We start from the raw sequence: 20,353 nt of genomic DNA, 5'->3' as shown, positions 1-20,353 counted from the left end.
TTATGGGTTTAACACAGGATTAAAATCTGCTCATATATTGCCTGTAGTGTATAGGTTCTGTAAGGTTTCCATGGTTGGAAGGAATGGAGTTGACTGGGGCAGAAACTATCCATGCATCCATTCTTGGTTCTAGATGAGCAGATCATAGAATTGTAGAGTTGGCAGGGACCCCAAGAGTCATGCGATGCAGGAATCAACGCTGAAAATAACATACAGCCTGGAGCTAATATTCAGTCATTTCTTCTGATCACGTTTTAATGGGAAATTGTGGTTGCAAAACTAGAACTTGCATATTGAATTGGAATTCTTGACCTCAAAATTCCCATCAGCCACAATCAAAGAGGCAGGCAGTTTCCGCTCAAGCCACTCTCTTATTTTGCTTGTTTTTAGTGTGAGTGTTGTAGGGCTGCTTTGAACCGTCATCTGAAACTCATGAAGAAGTTGTCCCACATTCTGCATGGAATCACCCAAGGGAAGCTTCAGATTAGCCCAAATGCATGAAAAACATATCACTTTCTAGGTGTTGCTGGATTCCAGCTCACATCATTCCCAGCTATTGGCCATGCTGGCTAGGCCTGGTGAATGCTGGAGTTGAACAGCACATGGAGGGACACAAATGGTCCTTTCTGTTATATAAACAAGTGCATGTTCACAGTGTTTATTGCTGGCTTCATTTCCTACTCCCTGCCAGAAGGATCTATGCTCCAGGTATCATTTATCCTGTGAATGCAGAGGTGAGGAGAACCCTACTAGATCCTTTCACAACTCAAGATTCCAAGTGCCTCTGGCTCATTGATGGTTGGTAGTTGGAGATCCATTGAGGTGTAGTTGCTATAGTGTTGTACAGAGACCCTGGAGACTAGGGTTCAAATCCCCACTCAGCTGTGAAGTTCAGAGTGACCTTGGGCCAATCAACAACTTTCAGCCTAACCTACCTCAGGATTATTGCAAGGATAAAATTAGGTGGGGGTACCATGTATGCCACTATGAGGTAATGGAAGGAAATGTGAGGTGCGTAATACAGTAAAATAAAGTCCCTTTACTGCCCTTATGAGGTTTGCCATTTAAAAAACAAAACAAACCTGTAGACCTCAGTGCAGGCCCTGTTTTATTTTTTTATGCCTGTTCATATGCTTTTGCTTTAGGTGAAAATGTTGCCCACACCATCCAAATTTCATTACATCTTCAATCTGAGAGATCTTTCCAGAATTTGGCAAGGAATGTTAACTATAAAATCAGAAGAATGTACGGACCTCAGGACTCTCCTGTCGCTATTTAAACACGAATGCACGAGAGTAATTGCTGACAGGTATGATCATTATATTATTTACTGAAGAATTACAAACACTGAGATGAAGTCATGCCAGTGTGACGTGTTCAGCCATCTTGATTCAAAATGGCTTCCGGCACCCAAGCAGTGATGAAGCCTTTCACCCCCACCTTGGGAACCCTTGTGCTGAGTTTGGTGACAATATCTCAAGAGGCTGCTGAACCTGTAGAGGACGAACGGAGAATCAATTTCCCAAAATATAAAGTAGATCTAATCCACAGCTGAGGTACACTCACACCCACATAAATCTTTAGCCATCTTTTCACTCTTCTACAGCGGAAACTTTCTATTCATCATACCTGAATTGTGTCTTCTAGATTTGTTTGTGAAGAAGATGAAGCTTGGTTTGAAAGAAACTTTTCTAGAGTTATTGAAGAACATGTAGATTCAGAACTGGTACCAATAATTGAAGAAGAACCATATCTTGTTGATTTTTTACGGGATATGCCTGAGCCAACTGGTGAAGAGCCTGAAGATTTTGTGTTTGAAGCACCAAAAATTTATGAATTGGTATTTATTTACTTAATTTCAAACCCCTCCGTTATTGGGTTCCAACAATAGCATGCTCAGATCTGTAATGGATACCTATACAAGGACCGACATGGGGACTCTTAGGCTCCAGGATCAAATGCAGGCCTCCAAGCCTCTCTGACCCCAAAGACTGTCCATAGGCCATGTCCCTCACTTACTGGCCCTGCTATGTCCTCTCCTGGAGTGCTTTAGCTTTATAAATGTACTTGGACTGAATGCCTTTGGACTGTGGAAGTCTGACCATGAGGGAATGCAGCCTTTGGGCTGAAAAATGTTCCCTACTCTTGACTATAAATAATCCCAAATGTTGCTAATATTGTGGATTATTGCTAGAGGAAATTCAGAGTTAGAACCGGATGAATCAGGGGGTGGGGAGGGGATGAGAAAGACGTATTATGCTGCTTTTTTTATTTGCCTGTAATGGAATGCAACAAGGGTGAGGAGGGCAGGCAGGGGCAACACTGGGACTTCCTGCACTCAGACTTTTTCCTCCTGCACCCACATAGGGCCAACAGACACCAACTGCCCTGCTGAAATGAAGAAGACGTTGTGGGACACAGGCAAAGACAATATCAGGGGCTGCACCAGTCAGACAATTGCCCACCTGCCCCACTTAAACCGACTTACAACAGTTGCCCTGTGGGGAAGAATACGGGAGAATGTTAGCTCCTTCCCTGTGAGGCTGGTTGTTTCATTTTGTAGCATGTGGTTCTGGGTGTTTTTGTTGCATTTCATAACAGGTTTTTAGCTGCTTTAAAGACTCTTGTTGAAAAGTGGGGTATAAGTCAAACTAAATAAATTGAGGTAGGTAGCCATGTTGGTCTGCCATAGCCAAAACAAAATAAAAAAAATTCCTTCCAGTAGCACCTTAGAAACCAACTTAGTTTGTTATTGGTATGAGCTTTTTATGCATGCACACGAAAGCTCATACCAATAACAAACTTAGTTGGTCTCTAAGGTGCTATTGGAAGGAATTTTTTTATTAAATAAATTGAGTAAAACTGATGCTCTGTATGGTAGATAGCAGAATATTGTAGATCAGGATAGGCAAGGCACTGGGAACCACATCAAAAACAGATCACAAGCTTGAGGGTGACTGGTAGCTTTTCATATTCATTTGTGTTTGATTAACACAATTAATAAACAGTATTTTCATAAGTATGGCTATAGGAAGTTGAACCTATTGCAGCAGTTGTCTGCAGGAGCAGTTGCCAAAACCATTTGTGTGTGTATTAGAAATGATCATACAAAAGAAGTAGAAAACTAAATCTAGAGGCAATCCACTGTTATATGCAGCTACTGCTTGGGCTAAATAGCCCACCATTAGTGGAATAAACAACATAAACACTTCTCAGATACGGAACTGCCCACGAGTTAAGTCAGTCCTGGGGAATACATATACCTACACCTCTGGTAAACCCTTAAGGACATTTTTCAAAGACATATGATTTTCTTTTATTCATATTTTTAAAAATGCTTTTACATTAATTTATTGAAACTATTTTTTTAGGGGGGAAAGCTATCCTTATTTTCTTCTTTTTTAGATTCCATCTCTTGACTTCTTATCTGACAAACTGCAGTACTATCAGAAGCAGTATAACGAAGCTGTCAGAGGTGGATTCCTGGATTTGGTTTTTTTCAAAGATGCTATAACACATCTTGTTAAGGTCTGAATGCTTATTTAAAGTTATAATCTTCATTTCATTTCCTGCACTGGTGGGGGGAGGGGGAGTCATGACAGAGCAACTACCAGCTCACAGCCAGGAAAAAAGATAGGAATGGTGGCTTTATTTTTCCCTTTTAGCCTGTCCCACTCCTTCCATTGACTCACTCCAGTGAGAAGGAATTTACTACTCCACAGCTAGGTCATGCTGGGAGAATGGCAGTGGGGAGGGTATAGAAAACTTCAGATCCATGGCTGCCAAAATTCCCATTTCTGGACCCGTCACTGGTGGAGCAGCATTGGAGCATTTTGCCGTAACACCAGGAAGGTCTCTCGTTACACTAATGGAGGACCTTCCTTTTCAGCAGTGGGGCATAAGACTGCTCCCTTAGGAAGCAATTCTAAATATGGGGAGCCAGCAAAAATTATGCCATTTTAGATTAAGTCAGCTTATAGCATACAGCACACAGCATATAGCTACAGCAGATCCAAACTCCATTCAGGAGCGGAACTACTCCTGGCAGTGGAGAAACAAACTTTTAAAATCCAATTTGTGTTACACCATCCTTTTGCCTGCGTAACTTACACCAGGTTGCCAGGTCATGTGACTGAGCTGAATGGGTTTAGGATTCAGTCTAAATCCCCACCTCTGGTCCTGTCCCTGCTATTCCCCTAGAGTGCCCTTCATTCATGGCTTAAGAGCCACCAAGTTCAGCTCAACTGTCCAAGCCCCAAGTGAGCTGGGAGGAGGGATTTGGGTCAGCATACATGTGACTGAGTTGGGTCTTAAGCCAGAAACCAGCCAGGTGAGTTGGGGATCCACCACATCCTAACTTGCTCATCCCAGTGAGTCTAGGGTTAGGGCCGCGCCCTTATTTTATCAAAACATTATGAACTTCCTTTTATCAGTGTCTCGAGACATTTTTCAAAACTTGAAAGCAACAAGTAAATAACAAGCAACACAAATAAAACAAGCAACAGATAGAAGAATAATTTTATAGTCAGATAGTTTAAAGGTAGTAAAACAGTTTTCAAAAGTCTGGGTGAATGGGGGGAAAGTTTTTGCAAGGAACTGAAAAGAAAACAAAGTTGTCCTCAGCTTGTACTGCTCTGGAAAAGGGCATTCTGTAACTGGGAAAGCCTTGAAGATGAAAGCTTCACCTTTGAAGCAGGTGGTATTTAAAGAAGGACATTGGCTGATTACCTCAAAAATGCAGTTGATGCTCCTTTCAAAAAACAACAACAACATGCTGGAGCACCATGTAAGAGAGAATTCTGTTGTCATTGGATATATATTTTTTGCCAAAATTACATGCCATATTAAAATATGCTGCCCTTGTATAAGTAGCATCTATGGAATTGGTGGAGAGGGGTAGGGAATCTAGAATATTAGGAAGATTTATTAAACTATGCACCATTCAATGGCTCTTTTATAAAAGCTTATTACAAAAATATTTTTGGATAATTATTTAACTTTGTTGACTTTGCATAACGAATTAAGTAGATAATCTCCTCCCCCCTTTTTTGTAATGCAGATTTCACGAATAATTCGTACAGCATGTGGGAATGCTTTACTTGTAGGAGTCGGTGGTTCCGGAAAACAGAGTCTTTCCAGGCTAGCCTCTTTTATAGCTGGATATAAAATATTTCAGATAACTTTAACGCGGTGAGAAAAAATACATTTCAAATAAGTGGTTGATGATGTGCTATTTTCCCTATATAATTAGAAGCTACTGTTTGTATATATACACCATTATATGAGAATATAGAAGATGAGATTCATGGCTAGATGGCCATCATAAAGATAGCTTGGCATATTCATGTGTACATGATGTCACTGATCCTGTGGTCTATAACAGGCATGGCCAAACTTGGGCCTCCAGTTTTGGGACTACAATTCCCATCATCCCTGACCACTGGTTAGCTAGTTGTAGTTCCAACACATCTGGAGGGCCAAGTTTGGCCATGCCTGGTCTATGAGGATATAATGTAGACAATTTTGTGCTCAACAAAGTTGTATCGAAATTCATCAGTTACTGAAGAGATTGATAATGTTGAAATAATAGTTTGGCTCCAGAAGTTCCCCTACATGTGTTGGGGTTTCCACTTTACCTGGTTATGGCACCTCCATGCCCCATAGTATGCCACTCTAAAGGCAGTGCAGATGGTACAATCAGGGTGGCGCGATGGGAGGAGAGAGTGTTTACAATTATGGCAGGGGGTTTTCTCGCTTTCCTTTCATTCCTTTTTTCTTTTTTCAAAACACTTTTAAAGCCGCTTTCGGTTCCCCTGCTCTGAGAGGAATGGCAAAGTCACTAGCTTTCAAAATTGTTTTGAGCCCCCCCAAAAAGGGGGGGAGGCAAGCACACACTCTGCTGCAGTTACTAGTCGTTTTGAGGGTTGTTGAAGCTGAATTGCAGTCCTTGAAATGGCCACTCCCATTTGTCACTAACGAATGAGGTGATGGCCTGACAAATCTGGGTTAATTAAGAAACACGGGGAACACAAACTGGTAATTGCACTCTCCCTTGATTCTGGCCAGAGGAATTTAAGGGTCTTGTGAAAGGTGGTGTTTTTGATTTCTTAAAATGGCTTAAGTTGTTTTGCTGTTTGCTTCATTTTGAAATGTGTGTTTTAAATGCATTTTTAAGAAGTGGCATGCTCACTATGCAATATATTTACACAATGATGCCTCTCCTAAAAGGGGCAGTCTTTGCTCAGTTAGCTCTTGTTTCCCCTCTCTGCTGGCTTCAGTGATGTAGCCTACTTTTCCGAAGTTAGTGGGTGATGAATCAGTACTGTATGTTAAGCTTTCTGTCCTTTTCATTTTTGCTTCCTAGATCATACAATGTGAGCAATCTGACAGATGATCTAAAGCTTTTATACAGAGTTGCTGGTGCAGAAGGAAAAGGAATAACATTTATTTTCACAGATAACGAAATAAAAGATGAAGCGTTTCTGGAATTTCTTAATAACCTGCTTTCTTCTGGAGAGGTTAGCATTTCAGAGGCTTTTGCAGCTGTGTTGCTATGATGACTGTTAGATGTTTTGCTTGTCCTTCTATTTCAAAAGCTCAAGGTAGGTTTGACTGCAACTCACATCAGCTCCAACCAGCACGATCAGGTTGATAGTCAGGGATGCTGGAAGTCAACACCTGGGGGGTCCCACATGAGCTACTGCTAGCAGAGATGTAAATCTTGAAAAATATTTTTAAAAATAAAGTTACAATTCAGGGATCGATTTTAAATGAAATTACTAATTTATTTCTGGGATCATGCAGGTACTGGGCTGGGCATCAGCCCATGTCCCTTGACGAGGCAGGAGCAAAGAGATTTTTGGGAAGTGGGCTGAACCCACAACTAGTTTTCAGGGATAAACTTTAAATGAAATTATTATTTTGTTCACCTTTGACTTTCTTAGTAATTTATGGGGTGGGCAAGTAACTAGCCACAGACGTTCAGAATCTTGGCACATTGGCCGCTGTATTTCTTGGGGTCTATATTCTTGCATGTTTCCCATGGATTATATAAAAGTTGTGGAAATGTTATTATTTTTGTTGGAGTGAGAACTCTGTGGAATTTCAAGCACTGTATGCACAATGATGTGTTGTATGCACAGGTCCTATCTTTGACCCAACAACCAGATTTATGTGCACAAGGCCCTTTAAAAAAGAGCTAAAATCCTACAATCAGTTGCTCTGGAGAAGGAGCAGAGGGCTAGATTCAGTTTCCTCTCCCCTGCGCACCCTTGCTTGCCAAACAAAGGCTCCACATTCATGGTCCCAGCTGCTCTAAACATGGTCCATTGGATTAGAGTACATCTCTTCAAGTAAGGAAAGAAGATAGTCTTTGGCCTGCATAGCTAAAGGCTTAACTATTAGACAGTTTTGGAAAGGAAACATAGATCTGTAGTTTATAAAACTGCATTATAAATACATAACTGAATTTTCATTTTTCCTTGGCTCTGCTCTGCTAAGATCTCCAATTTATTTGCTCGGGATGAAATGGATGAAATAACCCAAGGATTGATATCTGTAATGAAAAAAGAACTACCACGAGTTCCTCCAACTTTTGATAATCTTTATGAATATTTTATATCAAGATCGAAGAAAAATCTTCATGTTGTTCTCTGCTTTTCTCCAGTGAGTTTTCTTTAAAAATCATATCTACCTTCCTTGGACATATTTGCTTATGATAATTCCTCCCCCATTCAAGACTATGTATTTAAATGTGAAAAATAATATTTTTATGGCAAACATTCTCTTTAAAGACAAATCCTGCAAGTTTGGCTCAGCAGTCTAGCTCATAGTAATTGTTCTACTAACAATTCCATTTCTGTATGTGGTCTACAAAACTGGAACAGGCAGCTATGTCCTATGTATGTTAATTTTGAAGTTGGTGACGAGGAAGGCTCCATACTACCCTGTAGGGAAGGGAAAGTAGTTATGAAATGGCTTGCAGCTTAAGATATGAGACCTTAGATGCAAAAATGGTCGTTCCCCCCCCCCCCGTTTTTATTGAAAAGTTTCAATTATAAAGAAATAAAGTGATGCAAATAAAAGGAAACAAGGAAAAAACACAGAAATGTATTAGAATAATAATATCAAACTTATAAAAGAACGTATGAGTATTTTTTGTATATATTTACTCCCCCCTCCCCAGATGCGGAAATACTTTTAAAATTCCAGATCTCAGCCTCTGCATTTAGTTGTGCATATGACTGATAAAATTAATTATTATAATAATTATTATTTTTTGTTATTCTTGGTAGGTTGGTGAAAAGTTCCGTGCACGTTCTTTGAAATTTCCTGGCCTTATATCTGGCTGCACCATGGACTGGTTTACTCAGTGGCCTAAGGAAGCCCTTGTTGCTGTATCACATTATTTCCTGTCAGATTTTAACATTGTCTGTTCTCCTGAAGTTAAAGCCCAAGTTGTGGAAACTATGGGCATCTTTCATGATCTAGTTTCAGAAAGCTGCGATAATTATTTCCAAAGGTAGCGTTTGAAACATATGTAGTAATTCTTTAATGATAACATTTGGCACTGGAATATGTATTTTTTATAGATTATTTTATATACATATAATGTATTTTTTTTAAAAAAAAAAAACAAAACAAAAAAACAAACAAAATTAGTTAAACCAGCTATGGATTCGGTTTCTCAGTTATAACTGTTGTATGAAAGATGCAATATGTAAATTTTGTACTTTTATATGAAAATTTAAGAAAACCCCCCCCCCCATTTTCAATTACAGTGGTGCCTCGCAAGACGAAATTCTGTGAAGCTCTTCGTATAGCGGTTTTTTCATCTTGCGAAGCAAGCCCATTGACAGCTTAGCGGATTAGCGCTATTAGCAGTTTAGCGGCTTTTAGCGATCAGCTGTTAAGCGGCTTATCAGCGGATCAGCTGATAAGCGGCTTAGCGGCTTAGGAAAAGGGGGGAAAGGGGGGGGGAACCCGCAGGAACTCGCAAGACATTTTCGTCTTGCGAAGCAGGCCCATAGGGAAATTCGTTTTGCGAAGCGCCTCCAAAACGGAAAACCCTTTCTTCTAGCGGGTTTTCCGTCTTGCGAGGCGTTCGTCTTGCAGGGCACCACTGTACATTAAACTTTGGATTCCTCTTAATAAATATTTAACACTTGTTTGAGAAAACAGATAAGCTTAGAATCTAACTGCCTCTGTACCTAGATATAACAGAAGATTATATCTAACATGGTTACTTGGGTTTCAGGGAGATGAGCAGTTATTTATTTCAAAGTCGTTACTGCAGCTCATTAACATGCATTACGATTACAGCTGAAAGTGAAATCTGTGGCTTTTGTCATTGACATAATTGTACTAGTGAAGATGAACATGGGTTTAGGATTGTATCTGATGATAACATGAGTATTTGAACCAATCCCCATTGCATGTTCCAGATACCGAAGAAGAGCTCATGTCACCCCCAAGTCTTACCTCTCTTTCATTAATGGCTACAAAGATGTTTATGCTGAGAAGCTAGCCAACATTAATGAACAGGCTGAGCGGATGCACATAGGTAAGATAAGATTACTCCAGCTCATTGCCCCTGCCAACAATCTCCTCTTCTCTCTCAGTCCTCCCACGCCACAGCCAAGCCAACCTCATTCAGCTGGGTCCCCTGACCCTCAGTGGAGTCTTTTCAGGGAACTGCTGGGCAGAGGAGGTGCAGTAAAATCACCATTCACCCTTCTTGATCCAGCTACACATATGTATGACTTGCCTCAGAAGTTTTCCACCTAAAGAAAAGTCTTCATGAGATTTCTCCATGCATTCAAATTTCCTTAAAAAAAATAATAAAACTAGAAATTATTTTCCCTTTGACAAACCAAACTTAGACCCAGATTTTGCCAGGACATAGCTTTTTTGCTTTTTTGTACAGAAATGCCAATTAGTCTATAAAGACAGGTTTCACTTCTGGTTTGGCAGCAAACAATGAATAGAGGGATGGAATGACAGCCCAATTCCTATGAAATCAACATTGCATATAATGTGGGTGATAGCCAACTAAGTCATACTCAGAGTAAATTCATTGATTTCAATGGCTCTATTAACATTGACTGTTGCTCATCATAAATAACTTTTAATTATTCTGAATTTTGATGCCTTTTGTAGGTCTTTCTAAGCTGATGGAAGCTAGTGAATCTGTTGCTAAACTCTCCCAGGAGTTGGCAGTGAAAGAGAAGGAACTGGCTCTGGCATCTGTAAAAGCAGATAAAGTAAGTTTTATACCAGAATACAGTATTTTATAAAGGAAAGTGACTGAGTTCACTGGTTTTGTCATCCCCACACCCAATGTTTTGAAAAGGAGAAATCTATCTTGTGTATGGCAACACTATCCTTGTCCCATTGCTGGACTGGTGAGTTAATTATATGTTGCCCCTGCTTGCTTTGCTTTCTGACCCCACCGCCCTACCACTCACCAAAGTCACCTCCTCACCTTTCCCTTACAGCTCACCAACTATGTAGGGAAAATGCTTTTAATAGGTTTTGTTTGCCCTCGCTGATATTGCATGATTCCTGACTGGCTAGGATCACCCATGTGCAATGCAGGAATAATTGGCCTTATTCTAAGCTAGCATTGCATGGCATCATTGATGTCAACATATTAATTAAATGTGTAAGGGCCAGATCCACCCACCCAACCCTGGGAGGCTAGGTGGGGATAAGCCCATTATGAGCTGGGTCACGTGGATATGGCTCATGAAGAGCTTGGGGAAGTAAAACCTTTCGTTCACCATTGATAGCTCTCTTCCATTGTAAACTTCCAAACTGGATGACCCTGCTGCATGTTTTTAAATTTTATAATAGGTGCTAGCAGAAGTGACAGTAAGTGCTGAGGCATCAGCCAAAGTGAAAAATGAAGTTCAAGGTGTAAAAGACAAAGCACAGAAGATTGTAGATGAAATTGATTCAGAGAAAGTAATAGCAGAGGCAAAGCTGGAGGCAGCTAGACCAGCATTAGAAGAAGCTGAAGCTGCTTTGAATGTAAGTGACGTTGTAATAGAATATTCACAGTTCTCTTGAAGCCACTATAAATGAAGAAATCAATCATACATGGATTGTGCAATATAGATAATGTACCATTGTCTGCCTGCCTGTGCAGCCAAGTACCTATCTTTGAAAGTGGAGGTGCAAAGCTAGAAAAGTTGTTAAACATTAAGAGGGCTTGAAATAGTCTTTTATTTGTGCTATTTGGGTTGTTCTACATTGTTTCCTAATTTTTATTTCTTTCATTGCTGAATACCTTGCCTTATCTCAGATGCTCTGTGCACCATTTATGGCAGTTTTAGGAAATATACTGTAGTTTGTAAGTCTGTGCTGACTATAGCTTTCTGCAATCTGGTAAAACTGTGCTTCAGTTAAATTTCCGATGACCCTGTTGGAAGCTGAGTGTCCCATTAGTCCTCATTTTGTCTCTTGCTTAGAGAAATGTGATGTTAAATTCAGGGTACTAAGTTTCCCCTGGGTCCATATAAAATTTGGCCCAAGCAATAAATGAATTTAATTTTCCCTTTGCAGACTATCAAACCGGCAGATATTGCAACGGTTCGAAAGCTTGCCAAGCCACCTCATCTTATCATGAGAATCATGGATTGCTGTCTGTTGCTATTCCAAAAGAAAATAGATTCAGTTACCATGGATCCAGAAAGGCCTTGTTTGAAACCATCTTGGAGCGAGTCACTGAAAGTAAATCCCATTCCCAAATGCTTTCAATACTGGGGGTGGGGGAATCAATGGCTTGGATCTAGTGGCACCCTGGTTTAAGCCGAAGGCATTTCTATTTCCACGAAAGGGAGCTCCCCTTCTCCTATGAGTGTAAGATGCGCTGCGCTTAGACATGACATCACCTCTGCCTACCACCTGAAAGGAGCATTACATGCAATTCCACCTTGGTATTTCTTCTTGAAATCAATGACAGCTTATAAATTATATTGACAACAACAGTTATTAAAAGGAGACATTTGGTGATAGTCTGATCTTGCTTGGAAACTGCAAGGGGGTGGGGTCAGTTCTCTTGCTTGTGGGCTTCTCCTAATGAGCTGCTTGGGCACTAGAAGAAAAGGATGATGGACTAGAATGAGCCATTGGCATGATCCACAGGTTTGTTATATTTTTATGAACATAAGAGCGTTATGCTGTTCTCCAGAATCTCATATAGAGCAACATACAATAAAGGACCTGAAGTTGATTAAGCAGGTTATCTGAGGTGGCCAGGAAATATCTATTAGAAATGTCCCATCCATTTGTTAAATTCATCAGAGTTTCTGACCACTGCATAACAGTTGTCCAATGAACACAACTCTTAAGACAAAGATGGATAACTTTTGGCTCTCTACGTGCTGTTGGAACTCTTAACTCCCATCAGCCCCAGTCAGTATGACCAATGGCTTAGAAGGATGAAAGCTGCGGCCCAACATCTGGAGGGTCACAGTCTCCCCAAACCTAAAACAGTTACAGTAAACAGCCGGTCATTAGCTTCATTCCGCTACTTTGGTAGAATTTAGAAACTAGGAAATTAAAGAAGAAATACAAATATACAAGGGATAATTACAATTGGGACAGTGATAGCAGAAAGAGCTTTACAGGTGTTGTTTGTTTATTTTCAGCTAATGAGTGGACCATTTCTGCAGAGTCTCCAGCAGTTTGCTAAAGATTCCATTAATGAAGAGACAGTAGAATTGCTACAGCCGTATTTTCAAATGGAAGATTATACTTTTGAGAATGGTAAAAAAGTCTGTGGTAATGTGGCAGGGCTGCTTTCTTGGACACAGGCCATGGCAACATTTTATGGCATAAACAGAGAAGTACTGCCTCTTAAGGTAAATGGCAGCATTTGATTTGAAGTGTGTTTCCATTTATTGAGAGGCAAAAGAAACCATGCAGAGTCTCTTTTGTCTGCTTCTGCAGTGTTGGGTGTAATGGGACTAGAAACATGCCCCTCCCTCCTCTTCATATATGATATCACTAATCTTTAAATAATGTTTAAACTTCCCTTGAAATTCTGGCAGATGTTGTGTTTGTTTGGGAAACTCCAAATCTACCTTCAATTTTGTTTTAGTTGAATTTGTTGACAAATTATTTTTAAAAAATTAACAATAGTTACATTTTACAGTTTGAAGCCTTGAACTATACAATATTGCAAGGAACACAATTAAAACATCTTTCTGAAGATGATACAGCAATAATACTAATACTAATACTAGTACTAATACTAATACTAATACTAATACTAATACTAATACTAATACTAATAATACTAATACTAATACTAATATATTTACCAGTATATGCCACCCATCTGAATGGGTTGCCCAAGCCACTTTGGGCGGCTCCAAACAAAAAGTAGTAAAAACACAATGCAACATCACACACTGAAAACAATCCAGATTTGATTGACAGTATCATGCAGTGCTTTTCACCTGCCCACAAGAGTGGATTGCTTCTGTAACTCAAAGCAGGGTTTTTACTGTGGCTGCCCCTGTTTTGTGGAACAGCATTCCTGTTGAGATACGAGATGCAAAACCACTAACTGTACTTCCTGGGGGAAACTGTATTCTTTTTGGAGCCTGCTCACTTTAGACAAGCCTACCCAGATATTTAGAATGTTGATGTATCTTCTTGTATTTTATTGTTGATCTTATTTTTTTAATGGTTTAAATTATTGTTGTTAACTTTTTTATTGATCATTTTATTGATCATTTTATTGTTTTTTAGTAACCATCTCTGAGGGTTTTTACAATCAAGCAGTATATATATTTTATGAAATAAAATAAATAAGACATTTTTGTTCTGACAAGCCTTCCCAGCTGAATGAATAGGTTTCTGCCATGATTGTCTACTGTGTAGCGTGTATATGTTTTAATTCATATGCTGTTCTTCTGAGCTGTTTTTTTTTGGCTGTTTTTATTATATTTTGTACATCAACTTGAGAAATCTATGGGGAAGGTGAATAATAATAATAATAATAATAATAATAATAGGCACAACACCCTGTGAGGAAATACTCAAAAAATTATTCAGACCAGCAAATACAGCCATTTACTATTCAAACAAAGCAAAAAGCAGAATATCTGGTTATAGATCTTTTCCTGTCGCAATGAGTTGTCATATTAGTTCCTCTATGCCAGGGAGAGGCAATTCAGACAAGTATTTCTTCAGATTGAATCCATCTTTGGACAATTTTCCTTTAGACAGCTGCTTCATCTAGTTAGTCTTAGTGTTTTGTCTGTCTGTTTTTCATAGCTAAAAAAACAGCAACAAAAACCTTAGATGTAGTTATGGAAGACAAAAAGAATTTCTGGAAACATTGCCGCTTCATTCATTTTTCATTTTCAGGCGAACTTGGCAAAACAAGAAGGGCGTTTGAAAGTAGCAAATGCAGAATTAGCAATGGCTCAAGAATTATTAGATGAGAAGCAAGCAGAACTGGATAAAGTGCAAGCAAGGTTTGATGCAGCTATGAAGGAAAAGATGGTAAAACAAGAGAAAATGCTGCTTCACCAACAAGATAATTTATGATGCTGATTTCTTAGCTGGCCACTGCCTTATCTTGAACTTCTTTCTGACATGGGTGTGGCACTGAAATGTTGCTTGTGGGCCTATTTAATAGTATGCAGAGAGACTATAGTTTTTGATCCTAGTTGGCAGAAATGCAGTTTTTAGATAGAGAGAGAGAGAGAGAGAGAGAGAGAGAGAGAGAGAGAGAGATAGACTGACAGACAGACAGACAGATAGATAAATATGATATGATATGATATGATAAATATTACACCAGCTTTCCCAACATGGTACTAACCTGATGTTTTGGACTACAACTCCTATGCCTCAGTAGCAGGGGTTGATGGGGGCTGATGGGAGTTGTAGTCCAAAGCATCTGGATGTTCTCCAGGTTGTGAAAGGTTGTATTACGCTGCTTAGTTGCACAGGTAACTCGTATCTTACAATTATTTCACTTACATAATCACAGCGTAAATGTGGTGTTTGAAGTCAAGCCAGCTCCCTTAGGAGCTGGGCTTAGGTAGCTGTCATGCAAGAACAAAGACCAGGTATAGCAGAGTCATTAGCCTGACAAAAGGTGAGACATTCAGCATTAAGCAAGGAAGCAGGAGGCTGCCAAGATTACAGGGGCAGGCTATGCTCACTGGGGAAAATGTGCCTTTTCAAAAACTAGGCTTGAGGTAGCAGCAGTGGCATAGGGAGCCTGGGGACACCTGGAGTGTATGTGGGTGCCTCCCTATAAGGTGGGGCATCTGGGGGCAGGGCGCAGTGTGGGGCCAAGTAGCCGTATCCCTCCCAGGCGCCCTCCTGCTGGAGGGTGGCTGAGGGGGAGGCATCCGGTGCGGGGCTGGAGGGTGCTGCAGCTTGGGGTCCAGTGTGCCGCCCCAAAGGTAAGTGCCACCTGGTGCGCCCCACTCCTCCCCCCCCCTCCCTCCACTGCTGGGTATCACATGGATGGGGTGGAGTTATTTGGAGCAGGAGTTTCCTGGGAACAAGGAAGGAAGTAGGGAGAACACTTGCTGGGGGATGAAGGACAACAACCATTAGAGCTGGCTGAGAAGCAAGAACAAAGGAATGGTGCTTAGGATGGCTGGGCTGCTATGAAGAACAAGATGCTCTTGAGGTGACAGTCCTGCAAGATCTGCATCCCCTTTATCTAAACTCAGGTGTATATATGTGTATTTAAACCATATTTTTTAAAGGCACTACAGCATCTGTCACATGTTGATTCTAAACAGAAACACGACCCTGGATGATCACCCAGAACCCCCTGGAATTTTGTGCCCCACTTGGCAGAGATTGGGGGTGGTGGCACACACTCTTTATGTGTTTACAAGATGGTTCTTGAATGCAGTTCTAATGGATATAAATATACAATGGCTTATGATATTATACTTCTTACAGTATTAGATATTTATTTATACCCCAACTTTTCCCTCCTGTTTAGCTTGGCTTTCCTCCTGTTTAATGTATATCTGAAACTTAAAGATGTAAAGCGACAACAGTACACCAAACTCTGTTTCCTCTTTTCATCTGACTGTGGTTTTGTGTTACTCAGTTTCACCAGAGTTGGATTAACCGGTTGAGACTGACATTGCGGGGATGATTACTGGCAATTATTTTGACCTAAAAGAAATGGGAAAATCCACCATCTGATGGGGCCTGGTGTCCCTGCTCACTGAGGTTCCTGAGCTTATTGCTGCCTGCAGAAAACAGTAGTTGCTATGGTTTCTTTTCATCGACTCTTACAAATGCTGCAATTTTATCTCCTATTAAAACCTAGCAGCTATTATGCCATAAATGACCTTGATAACACCATGTCATCTATTTTCAAGATATATGTTCATAATTTGCCCTAGAGCAGCATAGCTATCATGACGGTCATTTTGAAAAGTATAATGTGACACAACATTTCCTAATTTTAGGACCTCTTGAATGATGCAGAAATGTGTAGGAGAAAGATGCAGGCAGCTTCTGCGCTTATAGATGGCTTAAGTGGAGAGAAAATTAGATGGACCCAGCAAAGTAAAGAGTTCCGAGCCCAGATAAACAGGTATGGTGTAGGACAAGTAAAGGATCAAAATTCATTGAAAAATACTACTGGGCACCTATCAGTAGGCAGCCAGTTGTATCACACCCCAGTGAAATCTGTGGGACTTAATGTTATTCCACAATTAATCTAAAAGCACTAATTTCAACTTCAAGTGAACTGAATTGATCAATATTTAATATCTAGAATAGATACGATTTTCTTCTTTCCCCTCTTCCTTTTTATTGGGGGTGGGGTGGGGTGACTGGATACATAAGCAGATTAGACCTTGCACAATTGTCTCCCTTATAGTCTTTTAGCTTCCCTTCATGGTCAATATATCAGTGCTGCTGATCCCTATAGTTGTATAAGAAACAGTGCTGGTCCAGTGTCCAGTGAATTAGTTCACTGAAGCAAGTACAGTGGTACCTTGAATTATAGACGCCTCAGGTTACAAACTCCACTAACCTGGAAGAGTTACCTCAAGTTGAAAAATTTGCCCCAGGATGAGAACGGAAATCGTGTGCCAGCAGTGCAGTGGCGGCAAGAGGCCCCATTAGCGAAAGCACGCCTGTAGTTAAGAACAGTTTCCGGTTAAGAACGGACCTCCAGAACAAATTAAGTTCGTAACTAGAGATACCACTGTACTGAGTGCTAGTGGAATCCTCATCCAGTTAAATAGCCAATTGTGAGGGTTTTGAAATATCCATCTACTTCCCAGTTTAATACTTAGACATAAAATAGACATCAAACTCACTTTATTCCCCCCTTTATTCCTGCTGTAATTATTTAAATGGTGTCTAATGGTGTTCTTGTCTTATTTATTTTTCTAAGAAGCCTGTACCATGTTGTTTTTCAAAAAATGAAATCTGAAAGAATACTAATGGAGATTCTGTATTTTTCTAGACTTGTGGGAGATGTTTTACTCTGCACAGGTTTTCTTTCCTATTGTGGCCCTTTCAACCAGATATTCAGGAATCTTTTGCTTAAAGATTTATGGGAGACAGAAATGAAAGTCAGGAAAATCCCTTTTACTGAAAATTTGAACCTTATTTCAATGTTGGTGGATCCTCCTACGGTAGGTCTTTCATCCTGTAAACGTTTGTAGCGCTAAATTTATCCCTATTTACTGTTTATGAGGTAGAATCAAACCATTTGCATTTTTAGCTAGTCTGAACAATGCTTTTTCATTCATCATATTCTAGAAAATTTGTGTGCTATGCTGTACTATAATGGCAGCAGGAACCAAGGTGGAAACAGTTCTAGCAAACAGCAACTTGAGGCGGGGCAAACCTTGGAGCAGCAACCATTTTTAATTCAGTTATTGTAAGAGTTCCATTGTGTTAAGTAATATCTGTTGATATTACTGAAATAATATAATTATGTTTTTATAGTAACTATTAGAAAAGTTATGAGACAACATACACATAAAGGGACACATATGACCTCTTTCACAGAGATCCAACTAAAAAAAAATTAAGTGGAGGAGTGATTTCCTTACATAAAATAAAGATTCAATTAACTCCTGTTACTTTTGTCTCTGTTATAAAAAGAAAGTGTTCAGTGTGGCATATAAGCTATACAAAGGGTTTTTATTTTATTTTATTCCATCGTGGACATCGGAACAGTTCAAATGTTGAAAAAATTGTGTGGTTTTCTTGTGACTGGATACTTGTGTACACTACCTCATTGATAGATTTTTATCTGAAATGGGAAAATGTGGGTACATAGAGGCCGTTCCATTGTTGCAGGTGTGGTTGGTTTTTTGGTTTTGTTTTTTTACCTGCTGCAATCATGGATATGGCAGAGGCTGTCTTCGCGTAATAAAACATCTCTGGCCTTGCAACATATAATTTACTCAGTACATTGCCAGTTATGATATGCTATAAATTTAATCTTCCAAAAAATAAGTAAACGCACGTGCACCAACAGCTTGAATAGATAAAAGAACACAAGCTACTGTAGCATCTTAAAGGCAGGAGCTTTTGGCATAAGCTTTAGTATTGCCACAGTTTTTAAGGCAAGAGAGTAACTTGGTGGTGGTGAGCTGGTGACTGTCAGTGCTTCTTCTTGAGGGACCAAATTCCATAATTTAACAATGTGCTGCGTGAAGACATACAGTGGTACCTCGGGTTACATACGCTTCAGGTTACAGATTCCGCTAACCAGAAATAGTACCTCGGGTTAAGAACTTTGCTTCAGGATGAGAACATAAATTGTGCTGCGGCAGCGCAGTGGCAGGCCCCATTAGCTAAAGTGGTGCTTCAGGTTAAGAACAGTTTCAGGTTAAGAATGGACCTCCGGAACGAATTAAGTACTTAACCCAAGGTACCACTGTACTTTCCTTTGTCTGTCCTGAATCTGCGTCCTAGTGTTACGAGTGAGGGAGAAAAACAGCTCCCTACCCACATTTTCCACATCATGAATAATTCCATAATGCTTCTATTGTATCCTCCCCTCCTTTATTCACTTCCCTGCCTTAAGTAAAAAGCCTCAAATGTGCGTAGTTGGGTAGGTAGTGTTCCAGAACTTCCGCAACTAGAACTCATTAGTCTTACTGTTATTTTATTATTCCTTTAGATAGGGCTGCCATATGTCTGGTGGAATTTTGGCAACATTTTTGCCACAAATAAAATCTCATTTATTGAAATATGGCAACCTTACTTTAGATTTTGCTTCATTTAGTTTTATTTTAGGATATGGTAGGGTCCCTTGAGTGAAATTTCTTTGCCTACAAAGGAGGGATATTAATACAAATAAAAAAGTTGTTTCAGAGATGGAAGCAATAAGGGGCAGTGTTCAAAACCTCCAGGAACCTGTAGCTTTCAGCATTGCTTAACAGAATATTTTTGGACTTGAAGTAAAGCTCAGTATAGACCATTATCTTGATAATATGTTAAGATTAAAGTTGACAAAACTTGGTTGTTTTAAATTGTTTTTAATGTTGTAACTCGCCCTGGGACCTTATGGTGTAGGGCAGGAGATAAACCAACCAACCTTATATACTTTGCTTATATGATGTGACCAATATGATTATAGCTGCATTGCACAGTAGAACCATTTTTTAAATTAATAAATTATATCTACAATTCTGTACCCACTTACCTGGGAGGATATCTCACTTGAACTCAAGGGAACTTACTTCTGAGTGCACATGCACAGGATTGCACTGCCAATATATCTCTGAACAACGTCAATTTGTTATTGGTTATGGAAGTGGTGACTTTTTTCTCGTTGCCCAGATTAGCGAATGGAACCTACAAGGCCTTCCAGGAGATGAGCTCTCAGTTCAAAATGGCATAATTGTCACTAAAGCGACAAGGTACCCACTCTTGATAGACCCGCAGACACAAGGGAAAACATGGATTAAACATAAAGAAAAGGAAAATGACTTACAAGTAAGTGTTGCAAAGTTTTAAAGGAAAGGGTGCTTTTTTTTCTCCCTGGAAATGCCTTTTTTCTTCTTCTGGAAACATATTTTCAGTAAATATGAGTAGTGTTTAAATCTTCGCACAAATCCGGCATCCATAATAAACTCTTGAACAGAGTATACTGCTCTGCACCCTTTCAGTTTATCAACTGAGGCACCCACACATTATTTGGTGGGTTTGCATGAGTTTTCTTTGAACTCTTATGCTAGCATCACTTTCAGATATGTGTTTAGTGTCTTCTAGACATTCTCACTCATATATTTAAGCAGTGCTTTTTGGGGGGTACTCAAGGGTATGCAGTACATGCCCCTACCCCCCCAAATGTTTAAAATGTGGCACTTACTGCAAC

The 20,353-nt window shown here is 39.8% G+C and overlaps 1 protein-coding gene across 2 annotated transcripts in view; it reads left to right on the top strand.

The window, feature by feature from the left end:
- DNAH8 (dynein axonemal heavy chain 8) overlaps positions 1-20,353 on the top strand; it is a 132,955-nt gene that overhangs the window by 76,366 nt on the left and 36,236 nt on the right. For both annotated transcript variants that reach the window (XM_079969134.1, XM_079969135.1), the window contains exons 59-74: positions 1,146-1,309; positions 1,648-1,840; positions 3,406-3,528; positions 5,060-5,190; positions 6,365-6,518; positions 7,501-7,665; positions 8,295-8,521; positions 9,444-9,562; positions 10,159-10,262; positions 10,855-11,031; positions 11,566-11,733; positions 12,654-12,866; positions 14,383-14,520; positions 16,470-16,597; positions 17,480-17,651; positions 19,816-19,971. In XM_079969134.1, coding sequence (XP_079825260.1) covers positions 1,146-1,309; positions 1,648-1,840; positions 3,406-3,528; positions 5,060-5,190; positions 6,365-6,518; positions 7,501-7,665; positions 8,295-8,521; positions 9,444-9,562; positions 10,159-10,262; positions 10,855-11,031; positions 11,566-11,733; positions 12,654-12,866; positions 14,383-14,520; positions 16,470-16,597; positions 17,480-17,651; positions 19,816-19,971 — 2,532 coding nt within the window. The remainder of the gene's footprint in view (positions 1-1,145; positions 1,310-1,647; positions 1,841-3,405; positions 3,529-5,059; positions 5,191-6,364; positions 6,519-7,500; positions 7,666-8,294; positions 8,522-9,443; positions 9,563-10,158; positions 10,263-10,854; positions 11,032-11,565; positions 11,734-12,653; positions 12,867-14,382; positions 14,521-16,469; positions 16,598-17,479; positions 17,652-19,815; positions 19,972-20,353) is intronic.

This window comes from Podarcis cretensis (assembly GCF_951804945.1).
Source record: "Podarcis cretensis genome assembly, chromosome: 3".
Lineage (NCBI taxonomy): Eukaryota > Metazoa > Chordata > Lepidosauria > Squamata > Lacertidae > Podarcis > Podarcis cretensis.
The sequence above is the reverse complement of the archived record's forward strand: the minus strand, read 5'-3'. Positions and strand labels throughout refer to the sequence as shown.